The sequence below is a fragment of the Pieris brassicae genome, chromosome 2, assembly GCF_905147105.1.
Source record: "Pieris brassicae chromosome 2, ilPieBrab1.1, whole genome shotgun sequence".
In the NCBI taxonomy this organism is placed as follows: domain Eukaryota; kingdom Metazoa; phylum Arthropoda; class Insecta; order Lepidoptera; family Pieridae; genus Pieris; species Pieris brassicae.
The window spans coordinates 20452443-20476477 of NC_059666.1; the positions used below are offsets into that span (position 1 = coordinate 20452443).

Below are 24035 nucleotides of genomic sequence, written 5' to 3' on the forward strand. Positions count from 1 at the left end.
AGTCAGGTGGTATATATGTTGTAATTTTATTTTCGTTGATTTGGATGACCCTTAGAATTTTTTTTAAGGTTTTTTCTTTCTAGGCTTGCCTGGACGAGATTGCTTGTTAGCGATAAGGTAACACAATATGATGTAATATTTTTAAATATAAAGAGTATTAACTGTATTTTTATTCAAAAATAAATATTTAAGTTTAAAATATATTTTACAATTATTCTTGATAACCTTCCGCTTTCGAATTACGCAAGTTTTACAACATCACAAAGTATTCTGTCAAACCAATAAAGCATCTTGACAGGTGAAAGTTAGTCTCAAACCGCCATTTTAATAGATAATTACCGTAACAATTACTTCAAAAGCCCAAATTACACCATTTCATTAAATCACAATTAGGTTGTGAGAAATCATAAAGAAATGTTTCGTTCCCACGGCAGGGATGTTTATATATGGAATTTTTATGTATGTTAGGTAATTATGCTTGGTCGAGCAATGTAGTTGGCCTGAGGGTTAGAAAACGTATTCTTTTAGATCTACATTTTCCTAAGGTTTTGTCTCGCATATTTGGTAGTTTAACGCCTGGAATCTGGTGGTTTGGTGTGTGTTGTGTGAGGTAGTTACACCAAAGGAAATTCTCTAATGGCATTCCAGAAGTACATATAAAAATGCACGACTAAAAATACCGGATAACTGGGACCTTAAGATTTCAACAATTTGACACTGACAGTTCTTTAGGATTTGTAGATTCAAAACTTGACGTTAACATTTCCTGATTTATGCTGAGTGGAAAGTGTGGATACAGCTTGACGTTTATGGACAGAAAACTTAGTACACCACAGGTTTTCACTAACTTTCACGATAAATATGTAACGTATATAATAACGGGTTATAAGGGCTTCTTGTATAACCTAGGAAAGCTAGACCTATTTAAGCCTTCCTTTTTCCTCCTTAGCTTTGGACGACCGAGAAATTTTGAAGTGTATTTATGATTAATCTATGATAATCAATAATTGAAGTAAATACAGTTTTTGTCGTATTTTTATTTGTAAACTTTTAAATAGCATATTATTTTACTTATCCTTTACATGTCTGTGAAAAAATAATATTTTTGTTATCTGTGAACCAGTTCTACGATCTAATCTTCAGACTTTATTTTTTTTACCACTACTTTACTACTTTTTTCTACTATGTATCTGTTAAATAAATAAGTAAAAAGCTATATTATGTCTGAGTTTGACCTTAGAGAATGACAGCCGGCCTAGGATTAAGCCACAGAGTCGCAGAGGTAAATACTCGTGAGCACAGAGGCATTGTCTGTATCCGTAGTAGTTTAAGCGTTTCTGATTCGGCAATTAGCAGTATACGTTTGCCCCACATAAACCGGTTAGTCAAAGACTATAATCGATGAATCAGATATGACTAATGCTGTTAATTCGTATTACATAAAGCTGCACCTGTGATTTATTAAAACAATAGCAGTTGCGTGCATGAAAAATTACGGAAAAAATATCCAGTGGAATATTTTAAGTCACCTTAAAATATGTTAAATCTTGTTGTGTATATCGATTTTTAAGAATAACGTTTTTATTTATAACATAAGAGTGTTTAATATAATTTATAATAATACTAATAAAGTGGATTGCCTCTTCACAATTATTAAATAGTTTTAGTATCTTGGTTGGCGCTTATAATCAACCTTGCATCGGAGATTTGTATCAATAGACATTATGATTAAAAATAAGTAAAAAAAATAAGTTTACATGATACAATAATATTATTCATAACTCCACTTGATACGTATCAAACTGAAAAGCGCTAAAGTACATTTTGTATATAATAAAAGGTGTCACAGTAGTACATAAATCAAATTAATTTAATATTGTAATTAATATCACATAAGAGAAAACGTGACTTCGAAATAGGTTAATTATTGTTTTCTTAATAGATTATAATAGTGTACCTATTAGCTCAGCATGCCGTTTTCGAGAACATAAGAAATCCATATCGTTGATAAAAATCGACGATACGTTCGCAGAAAGCTGATTTTTTTAATGAAAATAGGATGCGAAAATCTTTTCCTTAAGGTTTAGTCTCGCGGGTTGGGCTATTTGATGCCTGAAATGTTAATATAGTAGTGACTTTTTGAACGTTGCCTTCCTGTCCATAATATAGTACTTATAACTAAGAACCATTAAATTCATAAAGATTTATATAACTTCATTTATCCACAAATGTTATAAAAACCTGAAATAAAAAGTGTTTTTAATCTGAGTCACGTCTTACATAACTATAAAGTATAGTTTTATAACTAGAAAATAACAGTTCATGTGAATTTATGAAATTTAAGTGTTTGTTAAGAAAATAAACAACTATATATTGAAATATTTCTAGAACTACTTTTTATTTTACGTACTTTGTATTGGGTTGTGTTGGACTAATTTAATAACTAAAAGGTATAAAACAACGCAGCTTTATTACTTCGACATATTTTACAAGGCAAAATGCTATTTTAATACAATATTAATGCAGCTTTAAGTTTATCAATTTCGCACGTAAAAAAATATTAGCCCGTTACAAAGCACCTGCATCGCAGTTGACATTAAGCTCTCGTACGTGACATGACCGTGTTTTTTTTAAAGAATTCCAAGAATTTTAATACTTGTTTACATGTCCTTTGGGCCTAGGGGTGAGAACTTATGTGTACCTATCGAATGATTTTCTTAACATATTATAGCTGACCTTAACAATCTTTTTCTATTTTAGTTCATATAAACACTTGCAATTTAACTATCGTAGTTTCTTTTAGATTTTTAACGTTTTCTATCTTTCTAAAGCGGCATGGGTCAAACATACAAACGATATGAACGATGGCAAACGAAAAGTATGTTATGATCGGAACAGAACTATCAATCACAATAAAACAAAAAGTGCTGTTTGGTCTTTTGTTTAACATTTTCGCCTTTTTTTACTTCGAATTGTAATTTGTAAGCTGCACCTGTATCACGAACAATACACAAAAACGAAAACGTATTATAGCAACAATTTTGTATGCATAACTTGAGCGGCGTTCCGTGTACCTATTTGGAACTAATAGAGACATGCATCGCATGTCCAATTGTATGAAAAATGGGTGCAATGTCGACAATATTTTAGATTCACTAGAAATCGAACCTAGGACAGTTTAATAACTATAAAGACGTTGATAAATTATTTATACTTCTGTAGTTAAAACTATATTGGGATATAATTAAAGTTAAAGAAAACATATAATTTATTAAACATATCATAATACAGTTTTTGAAAGTATTTCAATGTAATTAAGTGAACTTGACCGAGTTGTTTAGTTAAAGTTTTTAATGGTGACAGTTTATTGCTTACATTTTAGTTAAATTAAACTTTTACACACATGTAATTATTGTATGGACTTTGTTAAGGCTCCCATCTTTCTAAAGCATGGGTGCAAACATATGCTGATATTTTTATTAGTCCAAGTACATCAGTTCATTTTACCCGGCTTTGATTGAACCCGACTATTTACGTTGAAAAGAACACCGTGGCGTAACATCTTAGTTTAGCATAGATAATAGTTATAAAGTGGCGACCATGCTCTGTGTATTAAATTTACAGTTGGCGCAAATTTTGTATCTATGCTTCGTTTAATGTCGAAATTACTAATGAAAATTATGTTAACTAACTAACAGGAAACTGTATTATTTTGTAAACAAACTTTCTTCTATATCAATCGGAATAAAAATCATCGGTCAATATACAAAATTTATTCATTCCACGCGGTGTTATTGAAGTCATACAATAGTTAGTCAATTTAGCATGGCCCGCCTCCATCTATTGTTTTAATATTCAAACAATAATGTATGTTGAATATTGTTATGGCAACCCAAATAGAATAAAAGTAAAAGCGTCAAACAACTTTCACTTTAAATGTACAAATCAATATTACTTATTATTTTTGAATTTTTTTTTCGCGCAATCTAATTGGATAATGTTGGAAAAAATAAATTGCAGAGTTTTTTGAGACGAATATGTACTCTTGAGCTATTACCTAGTGTAATTTTTTTTAATGAAGCATTCAGAAAATTGTGGCAACCTTAGAAAACTGTGTTGCTGTAAGCTGAAAATTTTATCTTTTCGCTGTTGTATATGTATATTTTAGAAATGTTCTTATTCGTTCACAAAAACATAAATATTTTTAAGTCAACAGTAATGGACAACTGTCAAAGTAGACATGGGGAGAAATTGGCTATGCCAAAAAATAATCTAAAATTTGTATAGGAAAACACATTTTCAATGGTTTATAATAATTTAGCAAAAATCTTTCTGCTACAGTTTTTAAAAATCTATTATGTATCAATTTTCCATAAAATGTATTATATTATTGAAAATTTGCTCGTAACATTAAAAATAATATTATATAATTTGATAACGTAATTATTTATTTTAATAATGTGATGATATGACTCATAATCTAATTGTATTCGAACGTTAGATATACTACAGTAACATTGTTGTACCATATTTTTGCAAATAAATTATTATTATTATTAAATTCAACTACTGTATAATGCAGTTACATACACACTTCTATTGTACAAACAGATAATGGCTTACTTTTTGTACTATGTTTCTATATACAATAACATATATATAACAATAAAGTATCGCAAGAACCGTATATATCTTGTATTTCATTGAATCTTTTCTTCATCTTTGATACGCTGTGCTAAGTATGATTCCCGTCAAAATGTATTGAATCTGACATATTTTTTTATTAATAAAAGCTTGCCAACGCTCGGCACACCGATACATTGGTGAATGAACCACATATACAATGTTTAATGTGACAAGCACTTAAAGGCAAACATAAGTACACGAAGGGATAATACAAATATTAAACAAAACGATTAAATTTACAAAATCTAAACGAAAATCGATTTTAAAGTGTGAGAGGAGCAGCTATGGATGTCCAGACCTAGTTCACACCAGACTCTAACCAATACGCGTTCTTCGGAAAGTAGGGGCAATTGGAATGATAAATAGCATACATAGCTTGACCTCCTTAGACACTGAATCTTATTAAGAGCTATTCTTCTATGTTCCCTCACCGTGCAATTACACATTAAGACAGATAATTATATTGCTGCCTCGTCTTATTTCGAACACACGACCTCTGAGTTGATCATAGCTTACTTAACACTATAGGTTTCTCATATAATTAAAAAAAAATCACACACAGCCACGCGTAAGATAAAGGTAAAAGAATTGGGCCTAACCGCGAACTATGACCGCCTTGTGTAAAACCCAATACGTTTTTAATAGACGGGAGTCACGAAGTCTCGTTTCTAAATAACTTTAATGGTTTAATCGAAATGTTTCAATAGTGAAAAGGTTACACTAAAACTGTTGCCTTACAAAACACTTAGTTTAACCGGTAAATTAATGAATAGTTGACTGAGTTAGATGCGAAGTCGGCAGTCAACGGAACATAAACTAGTCTGACAGGCGACCTATTTGAATTGATCGTGTGAAATGCGCATGCGATCACAAACCTTTCATAATTCATGGGAAAAAGTTTCAAATTCATACAACAAACATGGAACTACATTGTAAATATAACCTATTACGGAGTGAGTCTTTAGAAGAGTCTCCTGAGGGAATATATGATACGATAGCAGTGGACCAGTTTCGGATACGCTTGCGATTTTTTTGGTTGATGGACTCTAATGCAATAACTGCGTATGATGGTGGCGTTTTATGACATCTATATTTTTAATGACTATAATATTAATAATAAAAATATTAGTTGTTATAAATTGAATAGATTGTTAAACTCAATAGTTGCATGAATAGTGGTGGCATGGAAAAAAATATTTGTGCGTGGTCAGTGATCTTGTCTATTTTAGTTTTTTTTATAAATCTTGGAATGGTATAATAAACTAATCTATAAATGTATTGTTTGGTGAATTTATAGTCAAATTTTTGTCATAAAGACAGTTCCATTTGAGCAGCGAATATTGGACGCTAAACGAACCTGAGGGGGTTAATGCATCTATTTGAACTGTCAGCAATATTAACATATTGACTTCGTAGTGCTTGACTGGATATTAATTGTTTTATTTTTTATAAACAATAATGTAAAGTCTATAGTTGCAATATTTGTGAGTATGTGAGCACAATGTATCTTCATAATAATATCTGCTGCATTGTTTTTTAAAACAGCATGCGTTTATTTTTTGTCTTAGTATAGTAGTTTTTTTGTTCTAGGTACATGGTCTTCACATATTATTATCAAATCAATGTATACAACATATTGTAAAACCTATAAAAAAGTAATTATGGATGTTCTTGTCTATTCTTTTCCATATGAAGCTACTTTTTGGAAGGGCAACTAGTGTACATAGTAGTAATAGTTCATATTTCTTAACTTCCAAAAGTGCCTTTTTATAAATTGCCTAATTGAAATAAATGATGTGACTTTTGACACATGTGCACATGTTCACAAATTACGAATATGCTTATAACGGCTTATATAGGATTAATCAAGAATGACTTACATGTTCAAAGTATCGCTTAATACTTGTAATAGACATTTAAACACAACAATGTCTACAGAATCGACAAGTTACACTGACGTATCGACTGTGATTACAAAACTGACTCATGTAACTTGACGATTACGATTACATGGAAATATCACGTTTATTTGTTAAATCTATATCGTATTGTACAATTTAATAATTTCTTTTTATATTTATTTGTGTTTTTCATTGCCTTGTCGGTATATCGGATTATGGACCGAAGTTAGTATAGGATTTGTTACTCTCGTTATTATTGTAACCATGGTAACGACGTCAGTGCTCAGAAAAGTTTACCAGTAAAAAGCGCGCGAAAAGAAAATGTAAAATTATGATCATAAAAGTTTATGTAGTTTTTCATCGGTAATAGATGCTTTTCTAAAAGTTGTGCTGTCTTTTATTTTGATTGGCTATGAATGTTTAAGTAAAGGAACTATACATTTATGTTCAATACAGAGTTGTGAGTTTATTCTTATTATGTAATTGTTAAAAATTATGATGTCTTGTGAATTTTATATTTTTTTGATTTATTTAAAGTCAATAGTCATTTTGTTTTTAAGTGTTGTAATAATATTTATTTTAAATTTATTTGTAAACACTTCGTTACATTTAAAGAAAAAGAATTTAAAAATTATAAGGGATGCATCGGGCCTTATCGTTAACAAGCGATCTCTTCCAGGCAAAAAGTAAGGAAAAACTAACTTAAAAATTAAATATTAATAACCAAATCTTATAAAGACTAAGAAGATATAGACTTACCAACTTTACTCTAAAATAATACAAAAAAACTAAAAGGTTAATCTCACGGATTCATGTATTACGATGCAATACAAAAGAATAACAAATACAAGAATTACAAAAGTCACGATTGAGCAAGATGGGATATGGTTAAGAAATGTTTATGTAGAAGAGTTTTAAATAACGATCAAGAGGTAGGTCGTTCATGACGGAGATCCTAAACGAATTGCCTCAGAAGCATGAGCTGTGAGAAGGAATTTTCAAAAGGAACAAGGACCTGAAATTTTGAATTAATATTAAAGATAACCGCGAGTTTTGGTATTAAAAAGAGTTGTGATCTATCGTCACATAAGCATCTGTATTTAATTAATTAATTAATAAAATAAGTGACGTTCATAGTAATGTCTAATGTGAATAAAAACTAGTTTGACAATAAACAATTGTGTCTGTATACACCTCTGAAGGCCCTCGGGGTATAGGCTTTTCTAGATATACATAAGATGACCAGAAAATTGTTGAGTGCATTTACTATTTTCATCATAATATATTCATATATTTGTTTATTTCTATTTATTTATTTTTCTTTTTTTTTAAACCAATTGTGTTGGTTGATTAAACTTTGTAAATTTAAAGAAGAGCGATGCTTCCCTGTCACAGGTCTCTGACTTACTAGGGAGGCCTCTATCTGAATTGTATTGTACATATATCTGAACAAATAAAGAATTTTGAATTTGAATTTACTTTCCTGGTCTCCAACTTTTCTTTAACTAACCTATTCTGAACATAAAAGTATTTCGAATTCGTAATATTACACTATTTGGAGTTGTGTGGAAATACCTATATTTCTGATTAGAGCGATATCTGTGTTTGTTTTAATTATCAACGTTTACATGGCATTTTTATAATGATTACATGTATTTTATAGTTATTTGGGTAAGATATATAAAGGTGCAATGTATTGAATTATAAAGAGTGGTTTTGGCAAATCATTAAACAGATACTGTTAGAATAATGTTGTAATTTTTACTAACTATTATATTAAATTATTTTTATAAGCACAGATTACAATGAGATGAAGGCATTTTTGACTTTGATGTCTATGTCATATAACATATGTTCATGGGCGGATCGGGGCTCTGCGCTATTACGGGGAAGACCTCTGTAATAGACGCACGCGCGAAAAAATACTCCGACAGAAAACCGCTATTATATTAAAAAAAATACAAGTGCGAAGCACAGCGTCGCTGTCCCGATCATCGTTTCCTTTCTGGCGTAGTGTCTGAATCGTTTTCACGCTGACGCTCCGTATTCTCTTTCTGAGTACAGGTCTCCTACCATAAGACAGATTTTTTAAACCAGTATGGAGATGACCAATATTGGTATTAGTTGTATTGTGCGACTCGCAAATGTTTCGCAACCCACTAATCGTCCCACTCAAATCTACTCTAATCTACTTTTAAATTTTGTAAATGATTTTCTTAAATTTTCGTTTTTACAGTGTTTGAGAGGACTAACTCTATTCATAGATTGAAGCTTCAACTGAAATTTAAAATAAAGTGCCAACCCTAAGCTAATACCGATATGTTATAAATAGCTGGCTATTAGACGTGTTAGTGACCCTTCAAATACTAGTTCAAACTTAATAATTGTTCACTTTTATCGCTTCCTGGCTTTTACGAGCTTTCTCAAATACATCTTATCGACTGTGTGTACAACTGTATTGTTATACCAGATTGTGATGAAGAATTATGTAATTTTATCGTTGGTTATTTTATTAAATGAATATTTTTATCGTATATTATATAACTAAAATATTTGTATATGATTGCTACGTTCATGTTACGGTAATTAATCATATTATGGATTGAGAATACTCCTAATCTTATTATCGAGTCGTACCATCATGCCTGGTCAGCCTTGCAGGGTTTGTCTGTAAAACCCATCTATTGATATTGGAAGGAAGTATGTATGGAAATAGCAAGAAGCAAGACGAAACCGTTCGATTGTGATTGGACAAATGTCATGTCGTATCATACCGTGTCAATGCGGGTTGGACTAAATGCCGTTGAACAATGACGTCAGCCGTTCCACAACTGAGCGTTTTTTTAATTTTTATCGCGCACGACTACTATGTGAAACCAAACTAATTAGACTTAGGATCCTCCATAAAAGAGCGTACCAATTCTTAAAAGGCCAGCAACGCACTTACGAGCGCTCCGGTATTGAAAGTGTCCATAGGCGGCAGTATCATTTAACATCAGGTGAGCCTCCTGCCGTTTGCCCCCTGTTCTATAAAAAAAAAATCACAACCACACGTGTCGTGGTTCTGTCTTTCAGTGTAAATTGTCACCGTAGAATCCTAAGTGCTAGTGACATTTCGCAAACGGTAACAAGGAGACGTGTGACACTTTAAGTGATTTACGGTAATCTTTAGCATTGTAATTCAGTCTTAGTTGAAAAAATATAGAACGTTATTGATACATGTTACAATTAATTAACAGAAAATGAATATTAAAATTTTAATAGAAAGAAAGAAGACTTTTACGCTTCCTGGTAATGTTTACAATAATAATTGCTTCAATAATCATAGCAATAAGTTGTTAGCATCCGTTTAATGAACCGCAAAATGGCTGCGCAACAGACAATGGGTTCTTTTATCGGCTGTGAGCGTGACATGTGTCATCGAATGACAAACTGTCATTAGAATTGATATGATCTGAAAGAACCATAAATATCGTTTGGTATTTAGATTAAATTATTTCATTAGTCTAACGAATAGAGGCTCATAAATTCTAGCTCTATTGTAACGTAATCAACCTACAGTACTTAAAGTATGCTAAACATAAAGCAAGAAAATTTTAAGCAGTATTTACGCAAGTATTTTATAATAGTATACAATTTGCATTAAAATATTGGAACACTTGAAAACTTATGTATCTTCAGGATTCCAAGAGTTATCTGTCACACTTTGTTGGCGCGAATGAAAAGTCTACTACTAGTGCACTGACATGTTTTGCGTTAGCAGCTGATTAATTCATTTAAGCTATACCAACTACAAGTAGAGATACCGGCAAACTTCTTGAGCATTAAACAAGGGAAACTTTGCGCATCGATCAAAGCGCGGGACACAAACGTCAAATGATTTACCAATGACCCGTTCGACACGTCACTCTCCCAGTGATACCTAAAAATCGCTTCTGCGCAGGCAAGGACATTTGTTCAAGATGTTTGCCGGTATCTGTACCGAGATTTATTCCTTATAAAGACTGATATACCTCTGGCTTATTGCAGCACAACTTTTTCTCAGGAATCTCACTATTTACGAGTACAAGTGAACCGTTCAAAAAATTTCTGAGTTTATCGTGTTCATGCTGAGAGCAGAAGCGTTCAGGGACCTTAACAATATTCATAAAAATGCATCATGGTATTATAGGGGCAAAACTTATCATAGTATTGTAAGGCTATTTATTAGAAACAATGGATGTCAATCAAGTAGTACATGCCTGTAACATATATATCACTTGAAATACCGGCCTTTGTTCACGGATTCCATATAGAGATTCACCTACCGAACCATTGACAATACATGTAGAATTCATGATGGTTACAAGCTATTGAGATGACACGGCCAAGTGGCCACGGCATATGTTCAATTATGTGATTTAATAATCCGGTGGATTGGTCTTCTTGAGGGAAGGAGTGTCAAATAGGTTGTTAAAATGTTAAACTTCTCCTTCCTCAGTGTTAACTCAGCCGTAGGCCCTTAAAGTCTTGGGGATGGTGAGTAAACTGGGTTGTTTTTAAGAAGTCGGTTTCTTTGTGGCTAGGGGAAGTGCGGCGGTAAAGGCCAAGGTTGTTTGAGACACCAAGGGCTAAAACCAGTCTGTTGCACAGATTCCCGTTAACAAAGACGCGCTTACTGAATGCTATCGACTATCGACATGTTTATATGTACGCACGTCATAGAGTTATATTTTAATTATTATGTATGTATTATTGAGTATTAATAATTATTTTCCCCTTGACGACATTGAGTGCTGACCATACATAGCAATAATTTGTTATAATTAATAGGTTCTTTACAAGCATGTTTGTGATTCTGTCGCATGGAGGAAGGAACCCTCGTCTGTCAGCATTTTGACGCATTTAAGTGAAACATGCGTTAGACATTTGTTTTTTTATTGTTGCTTTAGTAATGCTCGTAATGACGTCATTTCCTTTATCAAAAGTCTGCTTTTAATTTCGATATTGTCTATACTTTTACAAGAATTTATGGTAAGTAAACCAGGCCTTAGCACAAATGATTGTTTGATAAAGTATTATACGTCAATACGATAATGTCAGTTGAGATATCGGAAACATCGATTTTTCACATAATTTATATAGTTCTAATCGAAATATGTATTTTCACACATATATGCATATTCGTTCTTGGTCTGGTAAAATATTCTTCGTATCTAATTCGACTTGGCTGTTACGAATAGTATGAATACAAATTTGTTTTACATTTAATAATATTTTACCATATTGTGATCGAACAGCGACCGAACTGTAATCGATCTTTTACTGTTACTGTGTTTATCCAGCCTAATCTAATTGACTAAAATATCTTCTATTTCGGGCCGCCAATTTTCTTTACATACATGAGTTTTGCGCCCTAAGACAAACACGAAACTCATAAGGAATATAATAATGATATAGAGTCATTCTTGGATTAAGAATAAATTAGATCCTACATAATTAGTATATCTTCTATATAATTATCTACCTCGTGACTCACAATAACTGCTCTGTAATGAGATGATTTCACGGTTTTATATAGGCAATAGGTCTTTATATACTAAATAATAACTGGGCATATTATGGAGGAAATGAAATAAGCAAATGTATTTTAACACTTTTAGAGTTTGCGCATATTGTATTTCCTTTAAAATATTATATTAGTAGGTATATGATTGAAAATGGTTCTTTTAGTTGCATCTATCCCTATAAATTCCCTATCAATCACGCGATCAGGCAGTTCTATAATCAAGGTGCTAAACAGCAAGGGAGTGGCATCTTCAGCTTGGAAATATCCTCATGGCATGGGCGAGTCGGAGTCGGCCGCCGGGACTCGCATCACCTCTTGTGCTTTCGTACCGACTTATGTTACAGTTTTACTAGCTGCAATCTGTCTTCGAGCATCATTTCAGAGCCCATCCCGGGGACATCATGCCAGTCTGGCGCTATGTTACAAATATTCAAACCTCGGTAATGTGAAAGTGAAACAAGGTTGTGTGAAAAATCTTATCTAAACTAATCTCAATGTTTTTATACGTATATGATAAGTCTATCCCATTAGTGATATGATCAGTGAGAGCAAATATATCGCATTGCGTATTAAGATAACATCCAAATACAGGATGTTGGGATAAAATACATATTTAAGTGATTGTATATTAAAAGTGTAGACAATTATTGTCAAATGTTATCTTTGTATGCTTTGTTCTGAATGTTCTGTCTCTAGGGTTCTGATTAAGTTAAATAAAGGTATGCACAGTTTGTAAGGGAAATCAAAAAGCGCTGAATGTTCACTTTGCTATCTGATTATACATAAAAATAAAATGTAAAATAAATATGTGGCGCTACAATCTTTTAGATCTGGACCTCAGATTTCTGTATCTGTTTTGTGATCATTTGTCAAACTGATACTTGTAAAAATAATAGGCAAGTAGGTGATCAGCCTGCTGTGCCTGACACACGCCGTCTACTTTTTGGGTCTAAGGCAAGCCGGTTTCCTCACGAAGTGTTTCTTCACCGTTCAAGTGATTGAATTGATTGAAGCCACTAGGCCAACACTGCTCTAATTAATATGCATAGGTTGACAAATTTAAAATAAAACCATTTAAACATTATATTCAATAACCAAAATAGATGTTGCAATTTTCTATAAAATATATTAGCTGTGCTAAAAATATATATTTATAATAGTGTTAACATTTAAAACACTGCGTCAACTAATAAAACGAGGTCGCATTCAAAATTGCTAATTGACATAAATTTTATAATAGACAAATAAAATATTTATTTGTCGTTATGTTAAGACATCTTTCATGTACTATTTCACATATTGATTGTAAATTGTACATTTTCTAGGGGTACTACTTGCAAGATTACGTAGATGAAAAATCTATATTATATTACATTTAACTTTATACGCAGTCCTGTATATAATTTTATAAAACATTCACGTGATGCCTTACAGTTTTTTTGTTAAAAATTCACGCAATTATGAAACAATCTCACGTTACCAACTTTGTATATATTTACATTTTTATCCATTTACGGCAAATGCAATCAGTGAATGCACAATACTAATTCATAATTTTTCGTGTCTTATTCCAAAACAAACAACTTTTAAACTATTGTTTTTTATGACCTACGTTACAAAGACACTATCGATTTTATTTGCGTAATTTAATTTTAATTACCTCATCATAGCTCGTGTCCACGGAACCAGAAGCCCTCCGATGAATTCAAAACTTTCAATCTAGTGAAAGTACCCTCGGTTTCTTCAACGAGCCACAAACACTACACCAAAACACACTGACGTCACTTTTCCCTAGTATACATTAATAAATTTTGTTAGTTGCGGCCGCTACGCACGTCCGATCTGCTCTGTTGCATCTGAGTTAGTGAGCGGCGCCGGAGGCCGCCTGCGCCGGCGCAACTGTAACCTCTCGGAATGCAATCTCCTCACTCTCTCATACTTGTATACGTTTTCTCCTGTTCTGTCTCGTTTCCCCATGTTTATGAATGGTTATGCAGTTGCACCCAGTGACCATAGGTCGCTGTTTAAACTCTTTGGACCCTCTATTTGCTAAATGCTTGAATAGCCTTTGAGTCGAATAACTTAGGTTTTTTTCAAATTTGTTATGATTATGTGTATATTACGTTGTCAACAGTATATTCGCGTGAACAATATTGTTTGCAACGTTAGGAAAGATTACATCGTCTCGCAAAAGTCACGTTTTAATAGCTGTTAATTAAACAAAGCCTTGTTAACAAATGTCAATACAATACAATTTATTGCTTTTCTTAGGATTATTGATAAAGGGGGGATGGCCAGATTTCGTAAAAAAATTGTGTTGTTAAATATTATATGGACTGGTCCAGTTAATCGATCCTGTAAAGAACCGTAATGAATTAGGAATGAAGGGGTTTGAAAATATACAACATATGATTAACGTTTTATCCAGATTTCATAAATGAAGCTAAAAATAGCGACAATACCATGCTGATAAAAGAACAGCAGCAACAATGATTGATGAATGTGGCCTCAGACGTCATTATGTAGATATTGTTCCCACAGATGTGGCATTACTGTAAGGAACTTGCAGATGTTGAAGCGATCTTTCTATGAGTAAAACGCAAGGAGAAGATTTGTTTAGTCAATGTTAGTCGTCTTTATATTCTTAGTCACCGTAGATCCAATACTAATTTAATAAATGGATTGCCCTCAGCGTTTTCAAATCAGGAGTTAATTAACACTGTTAATCTGGTGGCTTCAGCGGTTCGATCCCCGGCTGTGCACCAATGGACTTACTACCTATCCGCACATTTAACACTCGCTTGTACGGTGAAGGAAAACATCGTGAGAAAACCGGCTTGCCTTCGACCCAAAAAGTCGACGACGTTTGTTAGGTATAGGAGGCTGATCACCCACCTGTATATTAGATTTACAAATGATCATGGAACCGTTACAGAAATATGTGGCCCAGGTTTTAAAAAAAAGTTTCGGGTGTACTTGGGAAGATCCGTCATAATTATTTAAATGCATGAATTATTACGTGATATTTCTGACAAACTTTTTGCATATATTATTTATCTTAATCAAATCTATAGACAGACATTTCAGAACTAAGCTGACAAAGATATAATATATTATATCATATTTGACATTGAATAATTGTTAAAAACAAGACATTATTTTACTAAGTTAAGGTTTATATACAAAAAAATGGTTTTCGTTAGTTATAAATGCTCCATACCGGTGGTTGACAAAACCGTTAAAAGATGGTATAAAGATTTGGACAAAAAATCAATGTTGTTTCTGAAATATCACATTACAACGTTTGTACAGCTTGTCACGGTGTAACTCGGAATTTGACACCACAATACAAAAAAGCCAGAACTTCAAATTTAAGTATTTTGTACACAAATAACGCCAATTGTTAGAAGCTAAACACGATTATTTATAAAACTAAAGTATAAATGCACTCTCAACTGAAGTATTCTTTTGTCTCTTTCTGTGTTTCGCTGTGATGAAAATATACAGTTTAGTTAAAATCATGTAACTATACTAACACTTTCAGACTTTTAACTTATTTATTTTTTCTATAGGATTCCTGTGTCTCTTGTCTTTAATGCCTGAGTGGAATGGTGCAGTTTTTCAATTTCATAAAAATTGCATCTTTGGTAATTATTCGCTTGGATTCGAACCCAGGATGAATTATATGTCATATGGGATAAACTTAAGTAACTAACGAACTGTGGAATCTATTCCCGGTGGGGGTTTTCCCTCAGACATACGACCTCCAACTTTTCAAAATTCGAGTTTACTCCTCTCTCAAAGGCCGGCAACTCACCCATTAAAAATGGGTGTTTATGGGCTGCGATGACTGCCCTTTTTGGCGTCACGCAGGCTCTTGTGCCACCAATTATATATGAAAAAAAGTTATACACGGATATTATGAGTTGGAATCATATTCCGACAGTTTTGAACTAAAATGTTTCTTTGGACCAACATTTTCAGTTCTGTTTAACAATGACATCCAATATTGTTTGATTTTGTTATTAGCAGCATTGTTTATAGTATTGTCTTTTGTTTAAATAGCTTTTACACATTAAGAAAATCACTTTTAGAACGGATTAAAGCTACGTATTATTTTTAAAACTTATAATTATTTACATAATTCTAAATTTTAATTTTTTTTTACCGACGTTTCGCGTGCTTTTCAGCGTGCTTGGACACCGTGACCTTTAATCCGTTCTAAAAGTGTTTTTCTTAAAGCATTGTTTATACATAATGTTTATGTGATTAATCTATGGTTGGTCATATAGTGTGCAGTATAAAGAATTATCTGTCAATTTTAATAGCGTCCTTAACCAGTAATTTGCTGGATCGAGCCCTTCGGACATGACATAAATTAAACAATTGAAATGTCAATGAACCAGTATGGAGACATCTTAATAAGCAACATAGCCCCCAGCAACACCATAGATCTTAATCACGTGAATTATGGATTTTATAATAAATTTTGTTTTTCGTTCTATTGGTTGATATACGTGCTTGGATTTTAATAAAAAAATTAAACAACTTTAATTCTAACTACTGATATATCGCAACAATTATAGGTAGTAACGATTGTGTGTATAATTAAATAAAAATGTTTAAAATGAATCTTCAAAAATGTTTATAAGTTCCATACTAGCCAGCTTCATTCCGGAATCATTTCGCAATCACAAAACTTTTTACGTAGTTCGATGACTGGATTTACCACAGTGAGTGACTGATCCTTTTGGGCACGCAAATGAAAGCGAGATGATATTTAACGTCAATATAACGGTGTTCAACTGACCTACAAGTTAACCCAGCTGTTAAACGAAGTGCCGTGTGAAGACAATTTGAAATGTGCTAAAATTTGGGCGACACGAAAAAGGTCATTGTATTTGTAGGTTACATGGATGAAGGCTCTTCTATGAAAATAGTGTTTTGATACATAATTATCTTTATTGAAGACAAATAATATGTTGCATGAATATCCGGTATCATTTGAAATTGCATGTGCCTCCAACTGGTACTACTGTAAATAACAAAAACCCTTTCAACAACCATTCTCTCATTCCTGTTCTTCTTCAAAAGCATTGCTTCTACAACAACTTCTTTAAAAAGCTTTAGTAGCCATAAAAAAGGTTTTAATCAAAATGCGTTAAACAGATAAATCTTCGAAGCCGCTTAACCCACAGTTGCCAACATTAAAATTCTTCAATTACCTCAAGACATTTTACTAAAAACATAGGAATGTAAATTACTTAAACATTAAAGTATGTATGTATGTTATGTATATCGATCAAGTTTCTTGGATGTCAAATAGTAAACTGTGGTATTAAATTACTAGGAAGTTAATTTGACCAGCAAATAAGGCTAAGTGGATAATAGGTGTTAGCTAATTTATTTATCGATATTTTTTGTATGTCTGCTTCTTGACCGTGAACGCAAGGTTGTCAAAATAATTGTACGTATAAAATACAAATTATAGATTTTTTTATTGTCTTTATTCAAGTAACTACAAGCTTGAATAAAACTTTTTTTTATATAAACGCGAAGTTACTGCGTTTCAGGTGCTGATTGTAACCACAGTTAGTAACGAGCCCCGATGCAAAATAGTTCCTCTAATGTGAAATTTTCTCTAACTTCATTATTTTTGTATATCTTAAATATTAAGCTGTTCTACTATCACATGTCGTGTTACTTATTATGTTACCATAGAAATGATCTAATACACTTAAGTGTCTTATAATAAGACTTAAAAATGGATGTATTCTTCCATTATACGTACTATACTTTTTGGTGCATTTAAAATTGATTATAATAAATATCTCACCAATTACGTATTAATTTCAACTCCAATTCTATAAAAAAGGTGTATCTTGAAAGATATAATATACAGAACGTATCACAAAGAGGAAATTGATTCAGTTTCACAAATCGATATATATATAGTTAACGGTTTTAAAAATAGTATGTAGTGGAAGTACATATTAAATAAGTATATCGGTCGTGAGTTCAATCACCTAGATATATTTAGTATTTAATGCCGACTAACGGGAAACCCGGATACAAACATAATGGGCTAACCAGAATTTCGATATTTCTTATATTTAAAGATCGTCTATGATCTTGATGAAGAGGGGTCTTTTTTTAATTTTAAACGTATTATCGTTTAAAATCTTACTATGGGTATGAGCCGAAACTGGAATGGATCTGGATCTTTCTTCAGGTGTTTTGAAGTTGCTTTGTATTAGTATATTCAGTGATATTTGAAATACACATATATAAAAATAACATGTTATATTAGTTTAATTACTAATGAAATTAAATAATTGATTTATCATTTTAATACGGGATACCAAGAGCAGTGTTGGCCTAATGGCTTAAGTGCATCTTTTAACTTGATGTTGTCATGTCAGTCATACGTTCGAATTACGGCTGTGCGCTGGAATTTTATTTGGAAGGCAAACATCGTGAAAATTGATGACCGACACAGATAACTTGTCTATAAAAATAATAAAATATCCAAGAAACGCATGCAACCTAAGGCAAGACACATAGAATAGCCACTGAATTATTATTATTACGGAAAATCTTATTATAAATTGTAAATTGTTTATCTTATACGCTGATATTATTTATTGGGCAAAATTTTACTATAGAAAAAACATTAAACATATTTTGTCTTGAATTCTATAAAAATATGCTAACTACATTTACCATGGTGAATGACTAAGTGTTATAAATTGGCACGAACACAAATACCTTCTGATTCATTGTGACACAAATATGCGGGAAGTATTTTCAAAACCATACATTATACCAATTGTAGGAATTCTCTTTTAACTATGATACAACATTACTTAAACGAGTGATGTTAAAATGTTGTTAAAAACACATTCATAGAATATTTAAAGTCCTAACTTTGCTAGAAATGTAATGTCAAAAATACATACATTCGTAACACTGTGTTAAAGAGAAACCATTTTGTTGCGTTTTCAAAAATAAAAACATAAATACCAGTGGCGCTACAACCTCTAGAACCAAAGCATCAGATTTTTGTATATGCTTCCCGATCATTTTCTTAATAGGCATGTGGTAGCCTTCTGTATTTGAAACTTTTAGACCTGATTTCATTGTGTACAAATAATATACATAAAAGTCAAACAAGCAACAGGATTGTACGTTCAAGCCACTAAGCCTGCTAGTATATATTTATACCTACCACACTTGTATCAATGTGAAAAATAGCATTATAACTTGATTTTGTATTGCAATAGATTAGTCATAATCCACAATTTTTAATTTTGCTACACTCCACAAACAACAAATTCATTAGTCAAGTTATTAATTTGTTCTACGTCCAGAAGACAGTCTCCTTTTTTGAACTATTTATTATAAATAATAAAAGAATGAATATTAATTACGAATTGGTATAATAACTTAAAAAATATTTCAGAAACAGTATATTAGAATAATGCTTTATGATATACAATATTATTCGTTTTTCTGGCGCATATATCAAAAGTTTTGTTGTTATTCCGACACGGAAATATGTGAAAATCATAGATTTTCTAGATAAATGCCACAAACAATTAGAAGATTTAAAAAAAGAACAAACAATTTACCACCTTTAATTTTTGAATAAATAATATAATAGATAACAGAAATTTTAATTGTAAAACAGATTAAACTTAACTTAGTTTGACATAGATACATTTATTAAAGTATTCTTAAATTTTCTAATTTTCCGCGCAATTTCCATACGAACCTTCTCCTGATATATATATATTAGATGCTTTACATTTAAATACATCTATCATTAATTCCAAGATATCTTTTTGTCCTCTTTGACAATGACATTGTTAATTGAATGTAACAATTCTGAAGGATATACCAGATTAAAGTCCTTCTCTTTTGCGTTAATTGTACCAGGGCACCAGTTCAGTAATTTGTTGCTGATATGTATTAATAATAAATAAATGCAAAAATAATTAATCATTGTTTATGTACGCATCAGCTGTTACCGTACATCACATTAAAACGATCGTAGAACAATGTAGTCCATAGAAAGTTATATAAAAACGCTTACATCAGCGATCGTGCTGCTGCGTTCGTGTTATTTGTGTAATTAACTTTAACTAACTAAACCCCGTATGGGTTGTATTTAGACTTTAATGAGGCTGAACCTGCTTTTCTTCTGAACCGTCAGTAAAAACGGTTAGGCCGAGACAAAAGAAGAAAGGTATATGTACATAGATATCATGTGATTACGAGATTATCGGTGGACTGAACATTTCTTAGGCTAACATAGAAAAATCCTTTTTTGATAGAAATGGATTCGATTTTAATATAGTGGCCTTCGAGAGTTTTACGATTAATAGCGGTCATATAATTGTCTGATACCAGTTTGATAGTATGATTTGTCTTAAGGCTAAAAATAGGCTTTAGGTTTGGCGACTACCTCTTCATCAGCGCAAAAATTCTGTCAAGCGAGCATTCTCTTGGTGTCTGAGAAGAGGAAAAGGCTGGAGAATACGGTGGGTCTGGAAGCAATTCGAAGCCCAATTCATGAAATTTTGCTATCGTTATCATTTGTGACACGTTGCTTGATGAAACAGCACTTTCTTCTTCTTCAAATGAGGCCATTTTAGTGATTAACTCGATGAAGTGTTCTATTTTTAAATTATACTTGTCACAGTCCTAATTTTTTTATATTTTATGATAATCTTATTAAAACTTGTTTATTGAATATTCAGTTAAAGTATTACATTCTGGTGTATACAACATCTTATTTTACTCAAACACTTAGTATTATTTATAATTTACGACCTATTCCTTCGTAGGAGTGCTACTGCAAACACGTAATAATAAAATATACAAAGATTTATTTTCCGTAACTTTGTACTTTGGAAACAATTCGTGATATCATGGTCTTGTATAAACCATTAGTGAGAAGTAACCTGGAGCATAATGGCGCAATCTGGGCTCCTCATGGAAGAAAGTATAAGACGGTGCTGGAGCGGTTACAAAACAAATTCCCATTTTATTCGCTCAGGTATCCAACTTTATTCATATTAGGTTCTGTGGGCTACAACGAACTCAGAGTGCGGCGAGAATTCGACCGGCATTGCTCTAGTGCCTAGAAGTCAGGGGGTATGATGGTTACGTTTGGAGGCGACATCGACCGCCGGACGTTGCCATTCAACGAAAACTAACCTCTCGAAAAGGGCACACATGACGCAATGTATAATGATTAACAGACGTTTTTAATCGTCTTTTTAAAGAACGCACAAAATGTCTTCTGCGTGTCAGTTTCTATACTGAAAAAATATGCATTTTGCATTTTGTAAATCGTAATTTATTACTGTAGATTGTTGTATTGTTTTTTATGTGTATGCATTGCTTTATATGTGATGTAAATGTAAATTGTTACCGCATTGGACTAATCTGTAAGGAAAGCTTATTTTGTTGAATAAAGAAACAAATAAAAATATTATCACCATACTCCAGCCATTGGTACGTAATAGATTTTGATGACTTAAGTTTTAGATATATTGACGATGTTACACCACCTTTGTATATTAAAAATACTTGTGACGTATCGGCTTCGCACTGTCAACCGTGACAAGTTATACCGAAACCCTCGTCATGAATCTTACTAGATATTCGTGAAAACCGCAATAAATTCCGAGTAGTTCTTGACTTTATCGCGAATAGAAATATAGACGCGGCAGAGGACTCGTTTTAGTATAATATAAAAGTTATACAGTATCGCTGATTTGTTGGCATTATCTAGCTATTCTCTTGTACAGCACTACAGCAACTCCATTATATCTTATTGTTTAGGCAACGTTCAAAACGTGTTTGTTCGACCGTTTTCTTCGCAATTCTATCACGAAAAAGCATTTACATTTTTCGTCTTTATATCAAAATCCATATATAAAATCTGTCCACTAGAATTAGACATTAGCCTCTACAACCTCACAAACGTTATAATATTAGCTCCAATTTTTAAAGCCTTATTTATAATGACTGAGGAAGCAACTTGTATCACTTGTTTGTGATAATTAGATTTTGAATTGCGGCAATTACATACTACATAAACTTTCTCTATGTTAGTATTCTCTGCATGACCCGTTGTGTACTGAATTTAAATTAATTATGCAATCATTCGTCTGGCATTAGTTTAATAATGACATAAATGTATCTATGTCAAACTAAGTTAAGTTTAATGTTCTGTGTCATTTTTTACATTTCTGTTATCTATTGTATTATTTATAAACAAAAGAAAGGTGGTAAATAGTTAAGGGATTTTTTTAAAATCTTCTATAAGTTTTTTAATTCCCACATAAACATTATAATGCTATAACCAAACAAGTTGTGTAATAAAATAGTATGTAAATGTGTTGAGAATCGTTTCCGCTAACATATAACGTCTCATACAATTTGTTACATCAAAAGAAAAACTTAGTAATACATGGCAAGAAATCCTCTGTACCAAATTAAAACAAATATTTTGCCGCGTAAACGCATGTCATCTGTGGTTGTCAACTGGAGAAACGTCAAAATCGCGAAATGCAGGCCCATAAGTTTATATCGTAGAATATGGTCACTTACTTGCTTGTAGTATATTAATGTGTGCACAACAACACTTACCTGAAAAGATAAATTTGAATTAAAGTAATAAAAAATATTATATTTGATGATGATTCGACTCTAACCCCATATATATGGTCTTGGCAGCAGACTGCATCTGTTTATTTGATCATTTACGAATGTGGACAAAAAGGTAGTAAGAAAGAGGAAGTAGTGAAGTCGCGCTTGGAGTAAGTGTTAATAGCGCTCTCAGAAAAATCCTTTCGAATCAACGTTCTTAGTTTTGAGAGGCGCACTAACACTGCTGATTAGGAACCTAAAAATACATTCATGGTTTTCCCTTTTGGCTACTATATAGTTTTATCCTTCCCCTCAAAAGGCGGAACTACTAGGAAAACTACTAGCTTCGTGGCATCATAGTTTTGTTCGATATAGGTGTAGTTGGAGGTTGATTTCAGGGGAAGTAATATATATTTGTACAGACACAAAATCGATACAATTAGATATTACAATATAATAGATACTAGCCCATAAAATACCAAAATGTGGCCCTATGCCGCATCACTTGCTTTCGGAAATTTAATTACACGCGATGAACATTATATATGTTTGCTTATAAATAATGGTATATGTATCTACTTCAGGTTGCTACACGATCACGATGTTAATTAATATTTTGGACGTGGGAAGTGTCGTAATATGAAATTAGTGAATAGCGTGAGAAATTACATTTTCCGCTATGTCCGGTGAACTTCTAAAGTCCATATCGTTTTCTAGATTTTAATTTCCGATAAAAAATATACGTTATATTTTAACTAACTACTCGGCATATTTGGACAGTATTTATGTTATTTATATGATTATACATTTGACATAATTAAATAAAAATGAGGGACATTATCGCAAATAAGCCGTATATAAACAGTGATGAGGACTATATTTAAAAAAGGAGACATTAAAAAGAAAAGTATTGAATATGGGACTAGATCAAAATTATACGGCGAGTTACTTACCACCCATTCGTATTAAAATTATACGGCGAGTTACTTACCACCCATTCGTATTAAAATTATACGGCGAGTTACTTACCACCCATTCGTATTAAAATTATACGGCGAGTTACTTACCACCCATTCGTATTAAAATTATACGGCGAGTTACTTACCACCCATTCGTATTAAAATTATACGGCGAGTTACTTACCAACTATTCGTATGTCAGCTGAAAAATATACTAGATAACACTCCTGAATTTAAGTTTAAATTCAGAATTTAATCATTAAGTCAAAAACAATTTAA

The 24035-nt window shown here is 32.2% G+C and overlaps 1 protein-coding gene across 4 annotated transcripts in view; it reads right to left on the minus strand.

The window, feature by feature from the left end:
* The window catches only part of LOC123718713, a 59990-nt gene that overhangs the window by 11705 nt on the left and 24250 nt on the right, over positions 1–24035 (minus strand). The window contains exon 1 of one of the 4 annotated variants that reach the window (XM_045675467.1): positions 13796–13964. The exons of 2 other annotated variants lie outside the window; for them this stretch is intronic. Coding sequence is in view for 1 of the 2 variants with exons in the window: in XM_045675459.1 (XP_045531415.1) it covers positions 6567–6602 (36 nt within the window). In the remaining variant the exon portion in view is untranslated. Of the gene's footprint in view, positions 1–6566; positions 6630–13795; positions 13965–24035 lie in introns of those variants that run through there. One more of the 4 variants, XM_045675459.1, reaches the window with a different exon arrangement.